At 47.5% G+C, this 25,146-nt stretch overlaps 1 protein-coding gene across 3 annotated transcripts in view; it reads right to left on the bottom strand.

Moving 5' to 3' along the window:
* Positions 1 to 4,457: 4,457 nt before the first annotated feature.
* LOC132905247 (uncharacterized) overlaps positions 4,458 to 25,146 on the bottom strand; it is a 37,810-nt gene continuing 17,121 nt past the window's right edge. Inside the window, exons 2-12 of one of the 3 annotated variants that reach the window (XM_060956366.1) lie at positions 12,983 to 13,070; positions 12,584 to 12,853; positions 9,216 to 9,482; positions 8,795 to 9,133; positions 8,600 to 8,716; positions 8,290 to 8,465; positions 7,912 to 8,200; positions 7,734 to 7,815; positions 7,511 to 7,655; positions 7,235 to 7,424; positions 4,458 to 7,122 (exon numbers count right to left, since the gene is read on the bottom strand). In XM_060956366.1, the coding sequence (XP_060812349.1) occupies positions 6,971 to 7,122; positions 7,235 to 7,424; positions 7,511 to 7,655; positions 7,734 to 7,815; positions 7,912 to 8,200; positions 8,290 to 8,465; positions 8,600 to 8,716; positions 8,795 to 9,133; positions 9,216 to 9,482; positions 12,584 to 12,853; positions 12,983 to 13,070 (2,115 nt within the window). In that variant the 3' untranslated portion in view covers positions 4,458 to 6,970. Of the gene's footprint in view, positions 7,123 to 7,234; positions 7,425 to 7,510; positions 7,656 to 7,733; positions 7,816 to 7,911; positions 8,201 to 8,289; positions 8,466 to 8,599; positions 8,717 to 8,794; positions 9,134 to 9,215; positions 9,483 to 9,680; positions 10,349 to 12,583; positions 12,854 to 12,982; positions 13,071 to 25,146 lie in introns of those variants that run through there. The other 2 variants (XM_060956367.1, XM_060956368.1) reach the window with 2 other exon arrangements.

Genomic DNA, 25,146 nt, shown 5'->3' with positions numbered 1-25,146 from the left:
ACCGTTACCAGTCACTACGATGGCTATTCATAGTTTTCATCGCATTCTTATTTTTCGTTTCTCGAATGCTCGTCCTATTCACTTCTTGGTTATCACTGAATGAGATTTCGAAGCGTGCATACGGATCACACGTTCCTCGCATATACGTAGTGGAATGAGATCATGTTGTTTTTGTGGCGTGAGCCGACAGTTAATATGTTTAGCTTTACGCGCGGTTGCCATGTCGCTGAGCCGCACGTAGGCCGCAACGTATACGGACGCGGAGAGACCTGCAAGCAATGACGCAAGCCTCGTGTTAGTATATATGTACTTTGGAGAAACAGGAGTGAGAGAGACGGGCCTTGTAGAAAGAAACGAACCGAGGCCTCGTAAATTTCCACGATTCGCGCCACTAGCAGAAACTGAGACTCGACCGATCCTCCTGTCGTTCCACGAAGGAGCACCCTACTGCGTTTCTAAGAATCTGCCTGCTTATTCTCGCTCCGTCGATCATTCCAACTCCGAACCGCTTCTAAATACATCTGACAATCATTAACATCGCGACGAGAGGAACGTGCCTCCTGAAGCGATACGACCTTCGCATAGTTTCGCCAGCGTGTCTCATCTTTTTGGTATTTTATGCTTGTCGTTCAAATCACGAGATCGTATCTTCTTTTCTTTTTTATCGAACTCAATGTTGTTCTCCTCTGTCATCGCACGTCTCATGATCGTAGTCGAGCTCTGGGTGTATGGAAGAGAAGCGAGAGCAGAGCCGATCGTTGAATAATATCGGTAAGAGGCATAGCAGTAGCAGACCGACAGTCGCCTAAGTACGCCACGATGGCTGGCACGTTCATCGGATTTGTCCTTGGGGCCGAAGGTAGGTGCAGCTCGAAGTCCGAGGACGTGGCAACGCAGCGGCCAGGCTCCCCCTCCTTTGTCCGCCGGCCGGTCTTGCCAGACAGGGTGTCGCCAGCTCGGTCGGCTCTGGCCGTCCGGGTTGCTACGAGGGGAGAGGGGAAACGAACAACCCGATGGTGTAAAGGGGCAGGGGGATTCTGTGGGTTAGTGTCTGTATAAGCGTGTGACGGAGCAAGCATTAGGGGGAAGGAGCACGTTTATGAGAGGGAATCGTTCCGAACAGATTACACGGGCGAAACGGAGAAGACCGAGAATAGGAAGGAGAAGGAAGGAAAGAGGGATCTTGTAGTTCGTAAGGTCGAACGTGTGTGCGTGTTATACGATCGGTCGTGGACCTACATTCACGCGGGTAGCCATGTTTGAAAACTCGCGTCCCGCTGGAATGTAGCCTGCAGGGGCCCCATCGTTGATTCCTCCCCTCCTCTCCTTCCTCAACGTCACCCTATGCGATTCCCCGGTTCAAAGCTCGACGACGATGCTCGAACGCCTACCTTCCTCAGCACTGGTCCTCCTGGGGCCCTCTTTTCTCTCTCTCTCTCTCTCTTCCTCTTTGCCCTCCTATGGTTTCCTCTTCTATCTGTCCATCCTCTCGCTCTTCTCGTCTCTGCGGCGTTCCATGCTTGGCGCCCCAAATGGTCGCGTAACCAGAGACGCGCCTCTGGCCTGGCCTGGCCTGGCTTGGCCTGGTCGCGCCAGACTTCTCGGCGCCCAAATGATGTACGCCGACCATTCTCTTTCCCTCTTTCTCCCCCATGTTCGTTTGCTTCGGTTTCGTAGCCTTCGCTTTCCTTGCTCTCTTTTCACGCATTTGTACTTGTGTGTGTGCGTGCGTGTGTATATATGTGTGTGCGTGTGTGCGCGCGCGCGCTCGCGCGCGACAGTCAAAGGACGGAGTCACCGGATTGAAAGTAAGAGTAAGCGAGATAAGACGCTTCTATTTACCATTGCTTCGACTTGCAACACCTCACCTTTGAGTTCTGTGTACCATACTTATTACTCATATAGCCCTTACCTACCTTACTTGCGGGGCAAAAGTCACGCGAGAATACCAGCGTAAAAGAAAAGGGCGTACCGGTTGCAATTCCTTGCAAAAAACGCATTAGACAGTTCTCTCCGTTATCTTTGTCTGCGTTACACGGGCATAGAGGCATCGTTCAAGGCTTCTTGGCAAACACGAGACAAGCAGTCGCCTATGATACTTATTTTGCTCGCACGATTGATCGAATCCTGTCTGAGGCTGCACTGTCCAAGTTTTCGTATAATTGGCTTCTGTCCAGTACGTAATATCGCTTTGCTGTGTATACGTATACGTTTCGAACGAGCCTCTGTCAAGCAACAGACTTTGTTCCTTCATTCAACTAATTATACCTTCGTTTGTCTTTGTTTCTGGGCCTTGTGATCGGAGTTGGAGAAGAAAAGTATCAACTCCGTATACTCTACATCGTGTAGTATAACGAATAATTGTGGACAATTTAAGACGATAATACGTATGTAAGTTCTTTTGTCCAGAATGAAGAGCGGCACTTGCTAAAATTGCAGGTCCGAGTTTATAACCTGAGTTTATTTACGTACATGCTAACTGGGAGAGCGCCACACGTGCACCAAGCACATACAGTTCCATTGCTACGTGTTGGTGTATGCGTTGTATACGTTATTCTACGTGTATATGTGTGAACGCTTGTGTATTTTAAATCTAGTCGCATAGACGAACCGTAACAGATTGTGCGTCCGTAAGAATTTCTAATCACAGCGGGGTTTCGATGTAAAATTTTGAAGCTTGAACAATTCGTAACGAAATGAATTTGGTGCATCAGAGAACGAAACATGTCGCCTCGTACCTTGACAGATAAAAGCAGCCCTGATAATTATCTATACGTATACGTAGGTTAAGCGTCACAGTTGGTCGCATCGCTCGTTTGCCCACGTACGAATGCAGAAATATACCTTCTCCGTGGGCGGTCACACGATGGCGCCTACTCGCGCATACCTGCGCATACCTGTGTGAGCCCGAGGCTAACCTCGCAAACTCTTGTTTCATCGAGATTCTTCGATTCGTTCCTTTGCACGATCCATTCGCTTTCTTTCGTGTTATCGCCAAGACAAAGAAGGATGGAATAAAAGAACAAAAAGAACACGTAGAAAGAAAAACGTTATCGAGAACGAACGCAAGGATCGAAGTGCACACGAGTAAGTGAAATACAATAACGCCCACATTCGCAACTCTACGAGAAACGTACACATGCTAACCTTTATCTTATCATTGGCGAAGGCGTATCGAGGTTGACGAGGTTGCCATGCGTTTGCTTTTGATACGACGATGAAAGACAACGACGATGCGGATGACCACGATTCGAAACGATTACTAACATCTTTCGTATTTGGTTTTCGCGAAAACCTTGAATTCGAACACGGCGATCGCTACGGGTGTAGTCTCCCTCTGACCTCGATGGTTACCGCCTCGCGATTTGCTTTATCGACCGAGCGGTAAAAAATTAAAGGATTAAAAAGCCACGTATTATCCGTTATTTGCTTTATCGACGTTCGAATGCTACTTTTGATCCTATTTTTCATTCAATTCTTTTCTCACTTTTTTGATTTATCGATATTATATCGATTCGTTTATTTTCTTGCGGTGTTTACATATCAACGTACATGTATGTAGAGTTTTTTTAATCACACTAAACTGTTGAAGACCGCTCGTGTTATTTCAGCGTTTTCAAATGTATTTTTAATCCTCAAATTAGATTAACCATGAAGTTAAATGCGACCAATGATATTCGTTCGCCGTTCAAATGATTCAGTAGTTTCATTGGTATTGCAAAATCTCTTTTAACGAGCGGCTGAAAATATCTATCGTTTAGATAACCGCTGTCTTCGAGGGTCGAGAGCAGTTAAGCTCGTTAAATTTGTTATCGATTAATGCTAGCCTTTGAAACCTCATTAAAACACGACTCGTCATCGATATGCAGTTCTGCGGAACGTCTACAATACACCGGATACGTTGAAATTTACACGTCGATTACAATTTGTTCTCGATTGAGGATAAATATGTTTTTCATTTAATTCACTCGACGCTTAGCTGGTAAATTAAAAAAATTCGATCGATCGATTTACGTTAACGTTACAGAGAGGATTTAAAAATATGTTTTCGATGGATGCAATTGCAGTCTATTTTTAGACAAAAATTCCGTAATTATTTTTATCTAGAGTCAACTGACTATTCATCGACAGCAACCGTATCAAGTGATTCATATTATTACTTGTCGCAATAATAAACTCACACACGTGCATCTTTAATACGTGCTTCTACACAGCTCGATTAATCACAAGTTCGAACCGATCGTTGGCCGTCGACCAATTGTTTTAATTTGTTTACACGTCTGGTTGTTGAGGAATCTTGTGGTGCGATTGCCGATAGCGATTTCGAATGCATATTGCAATAGAGATTTGTGAAATTTTATCACTAATTTATCAGATTATTTGCAATCTAACAGCAATTCGCGTAACGTAAACGCGAATGATTAACAGAAAGAACAGAAAGAAAGAGGAACAGAGTGTTTTGGAAATTGATCTTCGTTTAATTATTAGAACATTCGCGTACATAAATAGAGTACAAATACATGTGATATTGATGCGTGTATGTATGTCTTCATCTCAATACCTATTACGATCCAATAATATATACATTTGTATTTTTCCATTTCTACCCTTGAGATTCGACCCTTTTTAAAATCCACTTTAATCATCACGCCGATAAACGAAGTCAGGAACAATCAAGAATGACATACGGAGAAAGTTTATGGATGCTTGCACGCACTTGTTGCAAATGTATTGTCCCTTCCCTCTTCTTTTTCGATCCTCTGAAGCAATGCTTCGAGAATATTTGATGCAATTTATACAGAAGTATGATCGATGTTGCTAATATTTCATGCAATTTATGATTGATATATAATTCCTCATGCGTGTGAATTACGTAAGATATGGATCATTCGGGATTTATCGAAAATATGTTTCAACATCGATCCTATACAAAATTTTCGTTAAAACGGTTTACTTGTGTCTGCCATTTTGGAGCGATGGTGCCATTTGTTTCAACGACCTATAACTACGATGGAATGGAAATTTAACGTGATTCAGTATTGGAATATCCGTGATTCAGTATTGGAATATCCGTGATTCGATATCGAGGATCAAAGTATCTGCACCTAATAATCTCGAAAGCTCGGTTTTTCTCGCAGTTTGTTTCGAGCGATCAACATTTTCATCAACTTCAATTTCGTGACCAGAGTTCATGCTAGACTTGGTGCATTAATCTTCCAATTACTCGGAACGTTGAATTTACCGTTCGTCTTTTTGTACTGCCACGGTAACTGTAATCTTTCAAAGATCCTGATAGTTGATTACATAAAAACAGGGAAGACAGTTCTGAGCGGTCGATAAAGGCGTCAGCACGACTTCAACGGCGTATCTATTAATCGTGATGAAAAAATGCTCTTTCTCGTTCGTTCTCTTGTTCTTGCTTCTACCTATGTTTACATGCTTCGTTTATTTTCTACCTTAAACGCTAGTTGTATCGTTAGAAACGTTAGTGAAGCGTGAACCTTTAAATATCGCTAGTCTTGATACGGGTTATAAGTAGATTTCCGTGGGATATAAAACGTGGCTAGGGCTGTGCCGAACGATATTTGATCGAGGAGAAACCTATCTCGTTCGGCAACAACCTGAAAAGTTCACAGAGATTGTATCGAGCAACGAAGGGGGAGATAATTGTCGCCCGTTACACCTTATTTCCCTTGCAACCCGATCAGAAGTAGCCCTTAAGAGATAAGACAGTTAGCTGTGTCTAAGATGTCCTTAAATAAAGTGTACTTATTACAACGTTTGTCGTCAGGGTGTCCCTGGTTGTTCTTAGCGAAAAGAACGTAGTAATCGCGGATCGGGGAACAATTTTCGTCCGATCGACGATCCTCGATCAAATGTATCATTTCTTTTCTCGATACGAGGAACACGACGTCAGAGGGACGTCCACGCAAGGCGTGATTCCTTTACTTCCCATAGTTTCATCGTTGTCGAGAAAATGGATGTTCCGCGACTCCCTACGAATATTGCACGCAAGATCCCTGCGATCTTCGACCCATGCGATCTAAAAGATCCGATATGTATGATAAATATTATGTATAAATGAGTGGAATGTCAGACGTAAAATGCGTAAGTGTAGAGCTTGTCCCGTAAGATATTCTGAAACCAACGTGTCTACCTCTGTCGTTGTATACGACATCGATCCTCAGCTGTATGTAAAACTAATCCCCCTTTCGAGGCGTTGCACAAGCGGCGAGCCTCGTGATTCTCGTCACACGCCACATCGTTTAATGTCGCGTGTCCGTGTGAAATTATATTTAAAGTGTTCTATAATGAGTGTGCTTTAACATCGTCAATGAAATGATTTTCTTCAGAGCGTTGCATAACCGACCTGTGACTTCCGCCATGTGCAAGTCCTCGATTTAACGGCGAACAATAGATCTTCGATTTAGCTTTCTTTTTTTAGAGATACTCCTTGTTTTTCCTCTTCTGTTTAATTTTGCCTCGCCTTTCTAACGTTATATTCATCGTGAATTATGCTTGGAAGCTTCGAGGGTAAGGGGCATCTGTACTGCGATTAATTAAATTGCCTCACGAGTTAAACGCAACGTTCGAATATCATGTTCTCGCCTAATGTATAAATGATAAGTCCTCGATAGTAACGAAGCATCGCGACAAACCCGAAACCGCGTCGTCCGAATGAAAAATATGTTCGCGTAGCCCGTATGGAAACGCGAATGTTTTTACCGCACGGTTGTTAGCTTCGCGAGAGATGCGCGAACCGTGAGTAATATCGAGAATGACAGCGCGAAACTGCAAATTTTCCATGCGTCTACACGAACACGTGTCCATCGGGTTCACCGCATGCTATCTTGTAACACGTATGACGCGTTACGCGAGGTGAGTTTGCACTTTATCTGGAGTTTTCCTTGTCGCTTCTTTCGTCACCACCCGAGCATCTCGGTGGGTCCTCAGCCTAGATGGGAATTTTTCAGGGCATCATCTTGCGAGGTGACAGCCATTTCTTCATGTAGTAACAAAAGATCGTGGAAATGTAAATAAGAACCAACAGGGCGCACGTCACTCCTAGAATGAGTACCGAAGTCTTCGTTGGACAGGGCTCTATTATGGTTACCGTTTTGTCTGGAAAATGAAAATAAATATTTTTTAGAAAATATCCTTTATAATATATTGGAATAATTCCAAAGAAAAACGAAAACTTGAAGACAATTGAAATCGTCTCTTGTACAATTACCGGCTTCGTTGAAGTCTATACTGGCGTCACTCTTCAAGAAGTCTGACTGTTTCTCGTCGCCAAAATCGAGAACAAGGATTTCCTGAGACAACGTCATGTCCTCTGCTTTTTCCTCAGTGGCATTCGCGATGCTTCTTCGACGCCTCTTACCCCATGATTCCACCGACTCTCGTCCCCATTCGCAGACAGCCTACAATCAATCAAACAAACATCTTCGTTAGCCATCGGCGAAATATGTAGAGATATATAAGTTATGTTCGATGTTCGTTCAATCACCGGTTCGCACGGTCCCAAGCAGTACTTGACGTTGCACTGGAAGATCACACCGTAAGACTCGGTGAATCTAAATGCCTCGTAGACAGATTGAAGAGCGTTTCCGTCGGGCGTGAAGCTTGGGAAGATGGATGGATCTACTGGACATCTGAAAACGAAATAATTACTTGTTCGAGTAACTTATTAACTATCGCGACAATATTTTCTGCATACAAAAATTACCAACCCTTCGTCATCGATGATCTGGAAGGTACTTTTTGAGTCTTTGGCCATGGCGACGCAACTTCTTGCGAAAATTCCATAGGGAGCTATGAATCGAAAAAAAAAGAAAAAAAAAGAAACGAAGGTCACGACCAGGAATATTAAAATCGATGTATCTCGACGTAACGACGATAAAAACTCACTGTCTTCCGGGATTTCGATTCTGAATGTTAGCTTGTCTCCGATACGGACGGTCTCGACTTCCCTGGATCTGCTGTCGAGAATGCGGATCCTTGGTGGAGGGGCTTCCGGCGCGCTGGTGATACTTATCATTTCCGGGTCCCTGATAGGCATCATCCCGAATGTGATATTTTTGGAGGACATGTCGTAAGTGCACTTCACTTTGTAAATCTTGTCAGCCTTGGTCATCACCACGGAATGATGCTGGAGGACGACCGTGTTCGAGTAGATGCCAGTCTGAAAACCGTCACGCTGCCATAGTGAACAGAGAGTTTGAACAGGATTTAACGACTCGAGCGGATACATGGCCAGAGTGTGAACGGGTAATACCAATCACTTACCACGCTCTGGGTGTTACAGTCCTGCCCACTCATGGTCAGGTCGAGCCTGAAGAGATCGCTATTAATCACATCAATGTTGCAGGTCTCCGAACGGCCGAGAGCGTAAATGCGACCGTTAAACGGCTTGTTCGTACGAACTTGGACGGCGATTCGCGTGTCTTTACAGTCCACCGATACTGCAATAATATTTTACGATCCGTTATTTTCAGGTTCACGATAACGAGGATAGCCCCGAGGAATACTTTGTTATTTTTCACTCGATTAATAGCATATTACTCCCTTAGTTAATGTCTGTTTAATATGTACATACCGTCGTAACAGGTACCAGTTTTATCGCAGTTTATGTCGTTTCTCGTGAGGTTATTGATGGTGGGGTCTTCCGTGGTCTCGAAAACGACCGGCGGATCCGCCAATGGTCCTGTTCCCTCTGCGGATCAATTGAAATATATCGAACGATGGACTCGATCGTACGACGGCAGAAATATAATGGAAATTTCTCTCTTACTTTCGCAATAATTCTCGAAATAAGTTCCAACTCTTTCTCCGTTATCGATCAGAGGTCGTTCCGCATTGAGGTACGTGGAAGGCCCATCAGGAAGAGTCCAGTGATCCAGATGGAATAACTGACAATTGTATGCCGATCCCTGAGGAGCACCGCGATAGAGGAAAGATCTGCAGAGGAACTCGTTCTCAATTTCGCAAGCCAACCTACACGCGGATTCGCTCTGAACCTGCAGCTCTTTGTCCGTGTAATAATGTAATCCCGCGTATTGCGCGACCTTATCATCGGCCACTCCGATTCGTGGCATCTGAAAGTTCCTCTGCGACTTGCACGCTTCTTTCCCTGAAAATCGCGACATCTTGAGTAACTTTTCTCATCCATTCATACGATATATTTTGATGTACGAATGTCTGTTGCGTCGTACCTTTCAAGCATAGATTTTCGAAATAATCCACGCCCTGAGCGTCTACAAATTGCACATACTGGCCGGTCGTTCTTCGATCGGAATCGCTCAAATGACATTGTAAAGTCACGTAGTTGTATTCGACGGAGCGGCAGGTGAATCGATGTTCGTTGAGACAAGCCGCGAGACAAGCCTCTTTCGTCGACGTGTAGATTAAAGCGTTGTCCAGGCCACGAATCATCTTGTTTGGAACACGTTCGAAGGACCATGGTCGAAGACAGACGTTCTCTGAAAAAGTTGGATGAGAAAGCGAAGAAACGTTAAGGACGTTCCAATTTCAAGCAGAGGAAATTAAAAAGAGACCTGAGAGGAACGGTGTCTCGTGCCATATCGTCGTTGTATAATTTTATAACGAGCGAAATGTTTTTGTTTATAGAGAGGCAGAGCACGTGCGAACGCCTGACCGCAGACGCGACGTTTGCACACCTGATGAAGCACATGCAGGCTGCTGGGAGTTCTTCCTTACGTAACGCTCGAGTATGCCACACGAGCCTCATATATCGACACCTGTAGCTACGCGAGAAACCATCGACGTTGGCATCCTCGACATTGCAACATTTCAAATTTCAAGAGTCCTATTAACAAAGCGTCTACAGCGCACAGCGTAAATAATATTTCTACGAATTACTCGAGATTCCTCTTTCAAACTATTTTCTGAAAGTCAAGGCCACTTCAAGGTTGTTCTTATTTTTAACTCCAAAGCAGATACGAAGTTGCGTGTAGGACAGGACAACGTCCGTGAAATATGGTAATTCGTATTCGCGGAGAGGGGAGCACGGCTGCGTGAAAAACGAAAAGAATGCGAGGCGTACGCTCGGGGCACGGATCGTCGATCGAGGAACAGTTATACTATATCCGGCCAGTCCGAGGAAGTGTGGCGAATTTCTCGGTTGGCCGATCACGCGAGCGTGACGGCCGCGAGACGGGCACGAGCTGCAGCGCGCGCGCGTTCCCTCGATGCCGAAATCACGAGTGGAGAACATGTGACTTGGCAGATGGAACGATCCGCCGCTTCGTGACGCACGACCGCGCGACTTTCAGCCGAGAAACGAGAATACACTTCGTCGAGGACCGGCCGACCGTTCCAATTTCTTTTGTTCCGCCCTCGAAACCGGCGCTAATGTCGACGAACACCGGGGACCGATGCCAACGAATCGACGCGTCACGACCACACCGATGATTCACCACGGTCGAGCGAATTCCTCGTTTCGTACGATCGATCGACGATCATCGAAATATACCAGCCGATATATTAGCCTCGTTTCTTCCACAATGACGTCCTGTGGAATATAATTGTTCCATTTTTCTTTTTTTTTTTTTTTTTTTTTTTTTTTGTAGACTTTTTACATCTTCTGATTCTCGTTTATTCGTTCGTTCTCGGTTTCTTAACGACTACGTGATCCGATCATTCATCGATAAAGGTTTCCCAAGAGAGGAAAGAATCAAATACGAGTTTAATTGCAATCGTGCCACGAATATTACAGTTGGAATGTTTAAAAATACGCCGGCCGCTTGTTTTCAGTCGCTCGCTATTTTCAGACGACTGAAACGCGCGTACGACGATAGAGACGAGGAAACGGGCGGTGATTTTTATTCGCTGAAAATATTTTGTATACAGAGTGAACCGACGTTGAACTCTGTTATCTGTGACTCACGCGAATTCGCTAAAATTAATCGCCGTTGCGGGCTGCTTTATTTTCTCGAATTAAACTTTGGGATAGGGGAACGGAACGGGGCTCGTTGCGTAAAATTTTGCACGAGCCAAGTGCTTACGTTCGAGTTTCTGTCGTCGAGAGGCCGATCGACCGCGCCCATGCAAATTCTTAACGTGTCGAGACCTCGATGACGGAGGTCTGTTTCGTCTGTTCTCGGTTATTTTAAGAGAGGAAGGATTTCGAACGGAAGTTACCAGCTGAAAAACGTGTCGTTTCGATACTAAAAGTCGCTATTAAATTTTCTTCGCTCTACGATCGCTTCTTTTTTTATAGACGCGAGGAAAATATTTAGCAGGCGAAACAGTTCTCTATTTACGTTCAATTTCTCTAATTAGAAATTCTTTAAAATATAAATACGCATTAACATTCACAGACTATTCGTTGTATTAACCTTTTATTTTCCATCCAGTCAACAGGATTATCAGTGTATTGTAAGGATGACAGAGCGCTTTAAAAGCGCGTTTCGAGGAAACGAATGATTTCATGCGCGTTGTCCTTCGGAGCGTGACTCAGGTCCAAACCTGGAGGGTAACGCTGAGAGCGTCCGGGGTCTCGTTGTGAATTTTACGATCGTGTCAAGATAGTTGGCGCTATCGGAGGTACCAGCAGGCTCGTTAAACTAATATTAGAGGTTTCTTAGACGCCCCTGGGATCTTTTCAACGCTTTGAAAGTGGCTGCAGGTACCTGTTTACAACGGCGACCGTACTTAAAGTATCTTCCGTACTATCGGAAAGGTACCGATAAATCTTTTAGGTGGTGCCATCCGACCTGCTCTTTCTGGCAAATCGTACCTTTTCTTGGTGAAAATTCGATCGCCTATACCCCCGCAGGATGCGGCTTTTGCATTAGGATCTTAGGGGTGTGGTAGTTCCTCCACCCTCGTTTCTCGAGTACGTTGAACAATGGACGAGTGTATTGTACGTTTAGATATTAGAAACGTTTCATTAAAATTCAGTTTCGCGTTCTTTTTGTTGTATTTTTGTCAATTTCGATCTTCCGTTCGACTTTGTCCTTTTTTTCTTTTTTCTTTTATTTTTAATTCTAAGAAGATGGTAGTTTAAGAAAGGACGGAATCTAGCAAAGAAAGGAGTGGCAGCGTTGTTTCCATGATATTGTGTTGGGTTACCGTGCAACGCGATTTAACGGCTACCGGTATCCGCACTTATTTGCGCATCTACCTGTCCTCGGACGACTTTGCCACCAGCGTTTAAACCCGGATTATCGTACCCGGTCCCTCCCTTTGTCCGTTTCCTTTCCGGCAGTGCCGCTTGTATCGCGGGGTATTACTTGGACCTGCAGCCCGACGGTCCCGTTAGGTTTTTTTGTTCTCTCACCGACCTCTCAAAAGTGTTTACCGTCTGGTGCGAGGTAAAAGGCTACAGCCGAAGGTATCGGTGTATTAACATTCGTTAAAGGAGACGTGCTGGTGGCTCGATTATTCCGGAGAGTATCAGCTGCTCAAGGTCGAATCTTCTCGACAGGTGTACGAGCATCGTGGACTCTCTGGTCGAAAAAGATGCTCCTAATAGCATTTAGCAACCGTTCTCTCGGCCGTGTTCGATCGATCTCGCGTTGCGAAGTTTCGAAGCGTGTTCTTGGTCGAGTCCGCTCACCTGATCTGATCTGAAGCTTCGTCATGTAGTACATGTTCGCAGCTCTCTGCGGTTGTGCCGCGGGATTCGTTGCCGCTGTCTCGTTCTGCAGCTGGCACAGGGTGTCCTGCATCGGCGCCAAAGGATTTACGACGAACGAGAACGCCGCCGCCTGACACTCGGACTCCTCGCGGCACCAGCCCTGACACTCGTACAAAGACAGGTTCCTCACGCTGTAGTAGGTCGTTCCACGGTAATCGTAGTCTGTCAGCTTCTCGAACGCTGTCCTAGCTGAAACGTGAAAGCGACTCCTTTGAAAACGTTGCAAGGAACGGCGTAACTGGAATTACTTGTTTACAAGTGGTTCTCGAGCATCTCGTTCGGTACTTTCAAGGGACTAACAGAGGTATAGGCACTTACCTAGAGCAGCGTGAGCGACGGTGGCGAAAGCTAGCAGCGTGACGCCAGCGACCACAGTTGCCATCGTACCGATCGCGGACGAGCCCATCTGGAACAGAAGCAATGGATATCGGTTTAGAGGCGCAATTACCCCGTCGCGCTCAGCTCGATTCTCTCGTGCTCGTCCTTCGTTCCCAAGGTGCCTCCGCTCCTATGCGAGTCGTTTAATGAATGTTACGCGCGTGTAACAGGGACAGACAGAGCAATAACGAGACGTTTGCGCGTTTAAAATAGTTCACCAAGCGAAGTTCCGCTCGTTCCAAGACGCGTCAAACGAGCATCTAATCGATGGCGTGAATTTGAAATTCGTTTACCGTCGTAGCGCGTAACGCAGTCGGTATGCCTCGCGATCTCTTTCTTTCCTATCGTACCCTTTCGTATTGGCGAAACGTCGATGACATACGTTTAGAGGGGCGAGAGATAAGAGATAAGAGTTAAAAGGCGAGAGGTGAGAGGTTCCCGATAACCCGTTTTCCACGGCAGGCGCACGATGTTCGTAAATCAATCCAGCGAAGAATAAATCGTTGGAAGTCGATAGCCGCTCGCCGAGCGAGTCCGTTCATAAAAGTGTTAAGAGACGATCTCGGCTCGAGGAAGTCGTTCAAGATCGCTGGCGTCGGTCGAGTAATTCGCCCGTGCAAGCTGGTCGGGAAGCACGCAAGTCACCGGCTTCCCGTGTACCTTTTGCTCGTGTTTCAACAACTGACTGCTTCCTGGATTTCTTCTTTCCCTCGGTTTTTGCTCCCTTTCCACCTCCCTATTTCTTCTCTCCTGTATCTACCCAGCTTCTCTTCCCTTCCTCTTCTATTTCCCCTCTATTTCTCTTTCTTCATCTTCGAGCGAGGATAGCGCGTCCGCGATCGTTCGCCTGCCCCTTCCACTCGATCCTCGTTTTTCCTGCCGGTCGATTGAGCGATCCAGCGATACTTACAGTAGGCTGCCGTGTAAGGCTCGCCATTTCGCAGGTTTGTTCTAGGTTCTTCTTCTCTCTTGATCTCCGGAATCCTGCTTCGAGAGCACGTAAATCCTGCTTCGAGACCGGTCATTACGCCGATCGCCGTTCATTTTCGTTTCCCGCGTGTTGGTTAGATCCTTCCAAAATCAACCGACTCGTTTCCTCCTCGAACGATCGTTCGAAACGTGGTTATTGCCTCGAGCGAGCTGCTGGTTCGTTCACCCGTGGTTCATCCGTCGGTTATCTTCGTTCGAAGCGCGATCGAAACGCGAGTTGTCGGTTCGCCTTCGCTAAAATCCAAGAGATTCGGTGTACACGTTTCAGTGTCGTGCGACGTGCCTTCTAGTAATTGCGGCAGCACGTAAATGACGCGAGATTGCTCGAGCTGAAACGAACGTAATGCGATAACGGAGCGTTAGGACCTTGCAGGATGGAGTCTAGTCATCGGTGTTTCGTAGCCTCGGTTCGAGGTCATCGAGCCTGCAATAGCCGAGGACCGTGTAACAGAGGAGGAGAGCTTTGTCGTGTCTTGCACCGAGGTCAAAGGTTCAGCCTGGATCCCCACCTTCTCCTCTTCTTCGTTTCTTTCTTGTCTCCTCCCTCAGACCGCCCCGTGACGACGGGTTTCGAGCTTCGTTGCAATCGATTTCAATCTCTTCGTCGTACACACGTTTTAGACTATGGTTGCAGCGAATACCTGTACCGGCGAATTGCCCGTGTCCCGACGCACGAACGATCGAATTGCATATACTCGTAAGAATCTATCTGTATCGGTCGAAACGACGTCGTTAATCGGAATTAACGATTATTGCATCGAACGTGTCGCGAATCGCTGTCGAGAATCGTCGAGAGTACACCGATTCTACGCCTACGTCTCGAAGATACGTATTTGATTTTGCGAATTTTTTTCTGACATTTGCGATAAAGTTGCGAGCATTGCGAAGTTGCACCCGCTAACAACAAGGAATGCGCGTGTTTCTCTTGGCGGACGGGTTGATGCACTGTTACGAAGATTAATGCTCTCGTTGCGGTCGCCGGGAAAGAAACCGAGAGAAGAAGCGCGGTTTTCTTCCGGCGCGCGGCTGGTTACCGAGTTATCTGAGAACACTGTGTTTTCTAGGAACCGCGGTATCAAGGGGAAACGCGGTACTTTATCGCGTTACCGTTCGACACTGCGTTACTTTCATCTCGAGTACGGGACAGTCCAAGTGCTAACGTCACGCGTGTCGCGTAACACGTCAACACCAAACAACCGGGACATTTCCTTCCACATGTGACAGCGCTCCGAGACGTATAACTTCGATTTCCTATCGGAGAGGCAAGATTCCTTTGGTCTAACGGAGCACAGGGCAGCTCCGTTTATTCCAATGAAATTTTAGTTATCGCGCGATTTAACGAATTCCGATCGATAGAATTCAGTAATTCGAACACAAATTCCTGATATCCGAACGAGGAATTATAGATAATGCGGAGAATCTACGAACTTGCGGATAAATTGGCTTCCACCCTGTTCTCGTTTGAAGGGATCGAGCAACGTATTTTCGCAGTGTCAGCGTTCGATGCTTTCGCGTGGCGGCTCCTCCTTAAGCTTTTCGCAGTGTTCCAGCTATTCTCTCAATTCGAGAGATCTTTTGCGAACTCGTATAGTTATATGTTTTATCGTTAAAGGAAGAAAGAAAGATCGAAAGGTGCGGATGAGAGAACAGCTGAAAGCAGACGTGCGAATTTCTCCGAGCGCATTGTCCTAGCTCGCGTTCCACCCGCAGGAAAAGTCGTTTCGTGTGCACACGTATCCCTGACCTTTACGTCACAACCGGTCCCTACCGGCGATACGAGCGAGAAACCTGGCCGACGAGTTCTCGCGAGATGTTCCACACGGCTTTTCAAGGCCCTGCCAGCATAGAGAGTGGCTTCCGGTATTTCGTTCCGCGAACGACGCCGCTTCCGGACCCCTCGTTCTTAGCCCTTCGCTTTTACGAAGAATATCGTCTTTAATAAACGCGATGTCAGCTATATTCTCGGCTGTAATCGTGGGTTCCATGACAAGCAGAACCTACAGCTCCGGCACGACTATCGTACCATTGTTCATCGATTTTACGAATTTCGGATTATTCGACAGAGAACAATAAGAATTCCTCGTCTCAAACGTTCCGTAAATTTACGGAGCGAACGCAACACACGCGAAGGGTATGTGTGTAAGTAAATTGCACCGAGCCAATTTAGAAAAATGGCCCTGCAAGAGAATACCGAAGTGCAAAACGCGAACGTACTGTCTTTACGTTGAAGAAAGTCGTACGTCGAACAGGTTAACAAGTAAGGTGCAAGTATATCGTCTCTTAAAATTGTACGACTTTATCTGGAATAACAGCAAACACGAAAAGAAGACAAGTGTGGCGGTTAATTGGTAAAATATGTAATTTCCACGTTATTGTCAAAAAGCCTGAACATCGTGTTAATTTGTAGAAAAATTTGTCTTTCGTTAATCACGAGCAATAGAAACAAACTGTTTCGGCCTGGTGAACAAAGGAGACACGACGCGCTAAAATTTTCGAACAGTTTCGTTAAAGGCGACTGCTATTGTCGTTTCGTTAATTAACAACTCGTCGATTAACGAAAGCGCGAAAAACTTAAGAAACGTCGTAACGAATCGGGCAATGATCGAAACGGATAGCATCGGTCGGAATGATATATCAGCAGGTCGGATTCACCATTGGATTCGTTCGCATAGAAACGATAGTTCGGAGGCGTAATTGATATCCGGACTCGGACACCGTTGCGGGCCGCAGCTCTGGTCAGTTAATTATCCTGTTTATGAAAGGCATGGGTCCCCAGGATTACCTTCGGGCCTTCTCCTCCTTCTCGCTCGAAATCGCTTCGTGAATCATGACCTCCTCCTTGGCGTCCCGGGGAGAGCACGAATTTCCATTTGTCTTGGCTTTCTCGTGGCCAGCCTCGTGACTAGGCACAATGATCTCGTAACAAATGCACTCGACTCTCGCGAAGGCGTTCCCCCGTCGTATCCTTGGGACGTCGACGAGATCGCCCTGAGCGAATCTATCCCCCTTATTAACTCGTCCACCGGTAACGAACTAGTTTTAGAGATCTGTGGCCCTCGAAGGGCAATAAGCGGCCGTTGCCAACTCAGAAACCGATCGAATCGTCGATACTAAACAGGTCGCCAACCACGCGTTTCCTCCCTCGACCCAGAAAAAGCCTGCGAACTCGAGCAGGGGCAATTAAACGGTTATCTATCTGGCGTTCGTTAGACGAACGAACGGTGCGCGGAGATTACGTTTGCATGCATAAGCGACGCGCATCCGCAGCATCCTCTGGATCGACGTGTTCTTTCGCCAGCGATTTTTTCGAAGCTTCGAACGAGAATGACGAACGGTAATGAGCAATGTAATTACACTTATGCGCATCTTTCTACGTTTTGTTTCTGCGTTTAGAACGTTCAGTCGCTATGCGTCATCGTGCCTTTGAAGCGAGCTTAATAATTTCGCATTATCCCGCTACCGTAAGCAATTACTTTCGCAGGTAGATAGTTCCAATTAGGTTCTTGCCTATGCGTATAGCCTGCGCATCTTAGAAACCGACCGCGCGTTATTCGTTCCCTAGCGCGATCGTAAAACAATCCGTTAATTAATTTCTCGAAAAACCATTTCCTCCCTGCGAGAAGCGGAGTTTTAGTCGTCGATATATTTGTTTCAGTGTCTGCAACAGTTGTCTCGAAATCTTTTCTCCTCGATGGCGGTGGCAATAATTTTTCATCGACACGAACCGAGTACCGCCGCGTAAAGACTCGATCGAACGACTTAACGCGCCACGGTTATTTGTAGAGTGCTCGGCGTTCTTCGCGAAGAACGTTCGAAAAATGCTTCGCAGACGATATTCGTAACGGATGAGAAAATTGCCCGAGGCAGGCTACGCGAACAGACTGTCCAGCTCCGAGTTAATCGGTTTTGCTGTTGGTAACCGAGACTGTAGTCGGAGCACTGTGTCGAATCGAGCGACATTCTACACCACGACACGCATCCTAAGGACGCGTTCGCGAGGCCGCCGCGCGGACGCAGGAACAGGGGTCGGCGATCCGTGTCGTTTTAATTAAATCCAGCGATTCAGGTAAATTGTTAATCATTAGACGAGATAAGAGCGTGGATCACGGTATTTATTAGAATCGGCTACTTCTCGGCGGCGGTTAATTACAAAGTCACGATCGCCTGTTCTCGGGGAATTATGCCGAGCACTCGCGGCGATCCGTCCGCGTCATTACGCGATGGGATCTTTGGGTTCCGCGAAGAATCAATTACCCGGCCAAAAGGCACACCTTCTCGTTCGCGGTACCGAAAATCAACGTCCGTCGAATCGTTTACGGTCTCGCGTCGCATGCATTTTTACTCCGTCCGTTAAACCATCGCGATTTGCGATTTAACTTTCGCAGTCCGCGCTACCGTTTCGCGGAAAAGAGAAGAGAGAATAAAAAGCATCTTTTTATTCGATTCTACGTTTCATTTCCATAGTATCGTGGAGGATGGTTGATGGTTGGTTTCAAACAACGAGATGACTCGATGTTAAAACCCTCGAGTGTATTTAAAATAATTAATAAATAATTAATAAATACAGAGAATGTTCGCTAAGACTGTGTATAAATCGCTAATAAGATCGCACGAGATTGAGATTGACAAACTCGTGTCACCTTACGATCGCGTTCGTTTATTTATACCGGTCAAGGGGGTACCGGTAAATTTCCATTCGCCTTTGTTAGACGATTACACGTAGCGGCGATATTGTTTTCGCCGGCGAATTTACTTACTATTGCAGTGTGTATGTCCTAATGATGTCGATACTCCGATGCAAGACAACAACGTGGCTCTTCTATCTCGTGTGCCGCTACGATACCAAAATTTTATAATCGTACGAAAGTACTAAGAATCGATAGGTAATTGATTAGTGCATAGTAAATAGTACAATAATAAATACAACGGTGTACGAATACCTTTTGTAGGGATCGTAGACTGAAAAAGCTAGAGTACAAAATGACCCGACGCAATGCGACCTGATCTAACAGAGTATATAATAATCCACACGGTTGCTTGTCGAGGTCTTTGACTCGAAATTGATCCTAAGCACTCTGTATCTGTTTCCCGTCCCATCTAGCCGTAGCCGCACCGCCAAAAGTGTGTCGATCGACGGTTATCTACCGCCTATTACCGACAAATTACGCGGATGGTAACGGTGCGGAGACGTGCCTCGAGAAAATTGCTCACGGGATTATTTTCGAAGATTTTTGAGCATCGTTTCTCCGTCGCTAGGTATTCCCACGAAATTCGAACGATTTTCAGCGGTCTCCATTCGACGAGGTAAAACGGCGCTGTAAAACGGCGATGTAAAACGGCGATGTAAAACGGCGGTGTAAAACGACGATGTAAAACGACGATGTAATACGACGGGGCCAACATTAGCCGGATAAATCTAGTTCGCGCATCGAGATAAACTCTTGGAGCGGACGATCGCGATCTCGCGTCCTGGACAGATAGCGGGAAGATGCTGCGCGAGCACGGCTACTGCAACATGCAGATTTATGCTCCTTGCAGCGTCTCCGCTCTTTAGATTAATGGTCGTCCGTGGTCTTTCCACGTAGTCTTTCTCGCACGGCGATCACCGCACGATGGCCTTCTCGTTAACGAGTCCTTCGAGTCCATCGATTTTACATCCACCCTTTTTTCCAATCGTACGTTTGGTCATTTCACGGTACGTTTCGATAATTTATTCCTACAACGCAGCAACACCGGCGCAAGACACTCACACGTTTGCAGGTTACTCCAGGTTCGCCCTTATATATCCTTAAAGTCGAACGAGAGAGAAGCCTCGACGTATATTTTTGCCTAGCTCTTAGTTTTCGCGTCTGGAATCGATCCTTCGAAAGAGACCGACGAATTCATCGGCACCTCGTACGATTAATCGATTCGTTTAAGATGTCCGAAATATGGGGTGTAATCACACCCTCGAGAGCGAGGCGAGAAGCAGCGCGGATTAGCGGGCTCGTTCGTTGCTGGCGTTCCGTGGAAACGTATGCTCGAAGGCGAAAGGGAATTCGCGGAGGATAGAGCATTAAAAACCGCGATACTATCGTTTCCGTCGGCTAATTTCGCCCCGCCCGTCGTTTCCGGCAGGGTCTACGTCATTTACATATTTTACTCGGTGGTAGATCCTCGCCGATAGCGAGCCCCGAGCCCGAACCGGGACTCGGTCTTCGCTTAAGGCCACTTGGACCACGAACGCGTTTTCCGTCACGACGCGCAGCCTCCCTTCTTCGCGAACGAACGTTCGCGCCAGCGGAAAGATCAGATGTACGCCGATCGAGATAAACAAATTCATCGTCGAGAGTCATGGATGGAAGTTACGTAGGTGCGGGTCAAACGGGAAGACGATGTGTTCGCTCGTAAATCGTGGCGCCCTCTCGCGTCCCTCCGCAGCAACGGAACACGTTCCAGCAACCATTCCGACAACCATCTGGACGAGTATTCAATTTTCCTTTTAACGACGCGGACCATTTCCTATAGACGCCCATTCGGCGTGGATCGTAAACGGTCGACGAGAATATTATGGTCAGTGACATAGAGTCGGTAGCTGCAGTAGCCTCGGAGCGATCGCATCGATCGAAGAGGGATGCCTGGCCTGGCCTGGCCTAGCTTGGCCGGCATTCGCAGGGTTATCACGCCGCGATCCCTGCAACGGTCAACTTCAACGATCTGATTTACGAGTGCATCTCGACGAGCACCGCGGCGAACGGTAGCTCGCGAGTAGATTCATAAATAATGAGACGATGGACGGAGGGGGTAGAGCGGTCGAGCAGCGATTTCCTTTCGGAGAATAAGAGATTCATAAACAACGAAGGCACGTAAATCGGTGCCGAGCTGGCTGCCTCGATCCTCCACCGTCGAACGGATCTCGTTCCACGGAAGCTCTTCTGTACGGTCGCGATCTCCGCCGACCAAGTTCGATGATTTTTCCGCCGTTTCGTCGATCGTATAAATCGCGCGTTCCGTCTCTGGAATCTGGGTTCGTCTTCCGTGAGAAAGCACGCGGCGTGCTATACGATCGTACATAGTCGGTTATATCACGCACACCTGGAGGAACGAAGACGTTCCAATTCCGATAGTTCCTCCGCGAGTAGACACCTAGGAATTAACGAACCGTACCGCGAGATCTTGACATCGCTTTAACATCGACCTTGCAACAACCGTCTGGAACGGGAGAAATTACTCTTCGTTCGCGCCAAGTCCAGACTACGATCGATTTTGTCGCGAGGAGAACGTTGTCCGAAGGAAAAGCACAGGGATCGGTGATAACGATCGATCCGGCGGAGGTACAGAGGCGCGGGAACCGATCCCGATAAATCTTGGAAGTAATTAGCGGCTGCATCGTAGTTGTCTTCACGGCCGTTTCGAGACACGCGAGACGGTGTAAACGAAATAAGAGTGGACGGACGAAGGGGAGCCGATAGACGAAGGGGACGCGGTAAGAAATATGATTATACCTTCTGCCGGTGAGAGATGCACGGAGCAACGACCTCGTCCCGGTAGAGAAGAAGCCCTTCGCTTCCCTTGCGCGCTCTCGTACCGCGGGAATAATAATACGAGGGGGCAGCGCGACCGCGACCTCTTCGCTTCGATCTACGCCTTCGAATTTACTCAAGATCATCGGATTAGCGCTATCGTCCGCCTCGACCTCGATCCACGTCCGATTATCTTTCGTTCCGCAAATAGACCCTGCTGCTTCTGCGTTAATTATGATTTTAATCGAACGCGCTCGTAGACTTTTTGCCGCGAATGTTATTCGGGGTCGCGCGTTCGCTTGATTTATTCGATAGGGCGACGGGAGAGCGCGCGGTCATTAACGAGAAAACGCTTTAATTGGAAGGGGGCAACGCGATCGAGCTACTCCCGGGTCGACAGAAACGAGAATCGACTTTGAAAGGTGAACGCTCGTCGAACCGGCGCGGATCCACGCGGATGAGAACTCTATTTCAGCTTGTCAGCTCCTCTTCACGCTGCCACGTCAACGCCGACGTAACATCCGCGAGGCAGAGACGTCGGTCTGCCAGCTTCGGGCTTTTCGTTTTTCATGTAAATTTAATCATCGCGGCAAACGCTGTGCGCCAAGAACTAGCTTCGTTCTCCTCCAAACGATCCTCCAAAGCGTCCCGCCGAACGCCGTAATATTTCAATCGCACAAAACACGTCGCTCTCTCTGCGCCAACCTCCGATAACCCTTCGATCGACTGCCGAGGACGAACCTCGCGACGTATCGGACTAGAAACCGCGAATCCACGATGAGCGAGTCCTTCCTCTATATTCTGCGACTTTCGTCACGCCTCGATGCACAAACGGAATCATCGAGCGCGTAAATCTCTCGTGGATCTCCGGTAGGCTCGCATTCTAGGAATGGCAAATCGTGGAATCGATTCGCGAAGTTGGCGAGTTTCCATCGATTTCTTCCGTCGGATTCCACGCGAGCGATCGGTACTCTGGCTGTGCTTATTATCGACGATTCGAATCGCGTGATTTCAGAGCTCGATGAAGCGTTTCCCCGATTCCTTCGCGCGGAAAGGAGCCAAGAGACAAGATCGTTCTTCGTCGGAGAATCAAGTAAATTGGCAGTTGTCGAAGGTCTGTCTCATCGTTGGAAGAAACCGGTGGAAGGTGGTGGCGAGTCGATTCCGTTTTGGATCGTCCTCTCTTCCGTCCGATTACTGTGTTTAGTCGACGAATGAATGTTCGCGCGGAAATGTTGCCGCCCGAATAAAGTAGCCTATCAACGTAGCGAATCGAAATGGCGTTGTACGTCGCGTGACTGCACCTTCGGAACGCTTTACGATGGAATCCACAGGATTACCGGGAATCTGTTGAATTTTCAATGGACGACTAACTGCAACTGACGGTGAATGTCATCGCTGCTGATAGAAGCATTTATATGATTCAAAATGGCAGGCTAAACGCGCGCATTCCGTGAAAAAGTATCACGTGCTTGGAAATGAAATTCGATGTCTCTGACCGACCTATCGGGAACACTCGGTGGATCGAGCACGCGATACGCGTCACGAAAGCAACCTACAGGGATTCGTTACGTTACTACTTGCTTCGCAACGACCGAATAAGAACGCTAGGGACTCCGTTATACGGCTAGAAGTTGCGGATGTTCGCGATAGGACAATGGTACGCAGCCTGGCCGGACGAGGAACCGCAAGCGAGAGCCGTTGCTTGTAAAGGGTTGCTACGTAGATGTACAATAGTAGGCATAATATGTGGAATTGCAAGCAGGACGACCGCGGGTGGTCCGTTAGATCGGTGCCACTGTCGCGACCTAACGTGACTCTGGTAGGTGAACGGCGCGAGGTAAAAGTGCATGACGGTGTTTGCAACGGTGTGACTGCAAGGGTGGCTGTCGAGTTTGCGCCGTTGGTTCTGTCGTCGTGGAACGAGTCGATGGCTTTGGTGGAATCGTATAGCTGCCACGAGTCGCGAGGCAGCTATAGATTATTGGCGGCATGATCGGTAGCCGCGGTGTGGTCGCGGCGGTTGGACCTGCGCAAGGAATAAGAAGAGTCGAAGGGCACGATCTTGTAAAAAGCAGAAGCAAACGAGCAGAGGATGGAGTTGGAGGCGGAGGGCGGCTTATCAGATGGCTCGGAGCGCGCAGGAAACGCCGGTTGCAAATTCAAGACACGGTGTTCGGCCGCGAAACGAGGCAACTCGGAGCCGGAGACGCAGCATCCGGTCGTGCAGCCGGCCGGGAGATATTACGTAGCCACGGCCATGTAAAACCATCGCCCGCGACATTTTGTCTTCTTCCCTCGATGCACGAGCGGCTCGCTTTCGTGTTCCACGATTTTTCCAGCCGTCTAAGCGGATCTCTCGACTTTTCTCCGTTGCCTCCACCTCCTGTTTCTTCTGCTTCTTCTTCTCCCTCGCCTCCCTCTCACTCTCTCTCTCTCTCTCTTTCCTTTTGTCTTCTTCTTGTTGCGCTCCATGCAAATGGAGTGGCCAGGAATAGGCGAGCGAAAGAAACCCGCCACGAAGCAACGCCGGCAGCCGGCGGTAGAAAAAGAACACGAGGAAGGAAAAAGGAGCCCGAGGAAGAGCTGGAGATGTACCGCTCAAGGACACGATCTACCGCAACACCGAGCTCCGTGACAAGGATGCCCAAGCCGGCGAACAAGGAGGAAGAATGCAGCTCGGAACGCGAGAAGAACGAAAGGATCCACCGGGGAGAGTCATTCGTGGATCTCGGTTACACGAAACTGCTTGTTCGGTGGAGTTCTTTTAAATTCGCTATTCCAGTCCCGACACCGCCGAGATTCGAAACTAATGATTCTGCCTAGGATGTTCGCCGACGACGATGCACGGCCATCGAGTCCACCGCTCGAGGTTCCCTCTTCTCTCCTTTCTTCGTCGCGTGGGTGGAATTCTTTAACGAACCACGAAGAATTTTTCGAGACGGAACACTTGGAAGAAATTTTTCTCTCAATTTGCCATCAAGGGAAGCGATCGTTGTCTACAACGCTATGCGCGTGTGTGCTCGTAGGATAGTCTATGTACAGGATGTCGAAGCTATCCCTTTAGTAATTTACAATATTTAAAGATTTCACGGCAATCGTGGACCTTCGTCCTCATCGTACAAATGGAACGTTTCGACGAACTACAAAGAATTGGTCGAGGGAAGACGTTTCGTTGAAATTTCCATCTCGATTTGCTATTAAGAAAAGCAATTGTTATTCGTAACCTCACGCGCGTCGATGCTCGTAAGAAAGTCTACATGCAGGGTGTTACAAGAGGCGCGAAGTTTCGTTCGAAAGATAATCTTCCGATCGTTTAGAATGTTTAAGGATTTCATGGATTCGTTTTACTTCGTGAAAGCACATTCGAAGCGGCTCCCACGTGCCGCGAAACAGCCTGTAATCGAACGTCCATGGGAATGCTCGCCAGGCGATAAGTGATGACCCGGCAGTAAAGGAAATCGCGTATGATTTCGTAGTTGGCCGTGTAATTTTCTCGGCGAGCTCGTTGTTCGATGATTTGCGAGCCGGCTGAACTTTTGCATAATTCGAGTTAAACGGCTGCGGATAAGCGTAGATTACTCGGCATAAGGAAGTGTGCAACGAGCGCCG

The sequence above is a fragment of the Bombus pascuorum genome, chromosome 3 (assembly GCF_905332965.1).
Source record: "Bombus pascuorum chromosome 3, iyBomPasc1.1, whole genome shotgun sequence".
Lineage (NCBI taxonomy): Eukaryota > Metazoa > Arthropoda > Insecta > Hymenoptera > Apidae > Bombus > Bombus pascuorum.
This window is presented reverse-complemented; position numbering and strand designations above follow the sequence as displayed.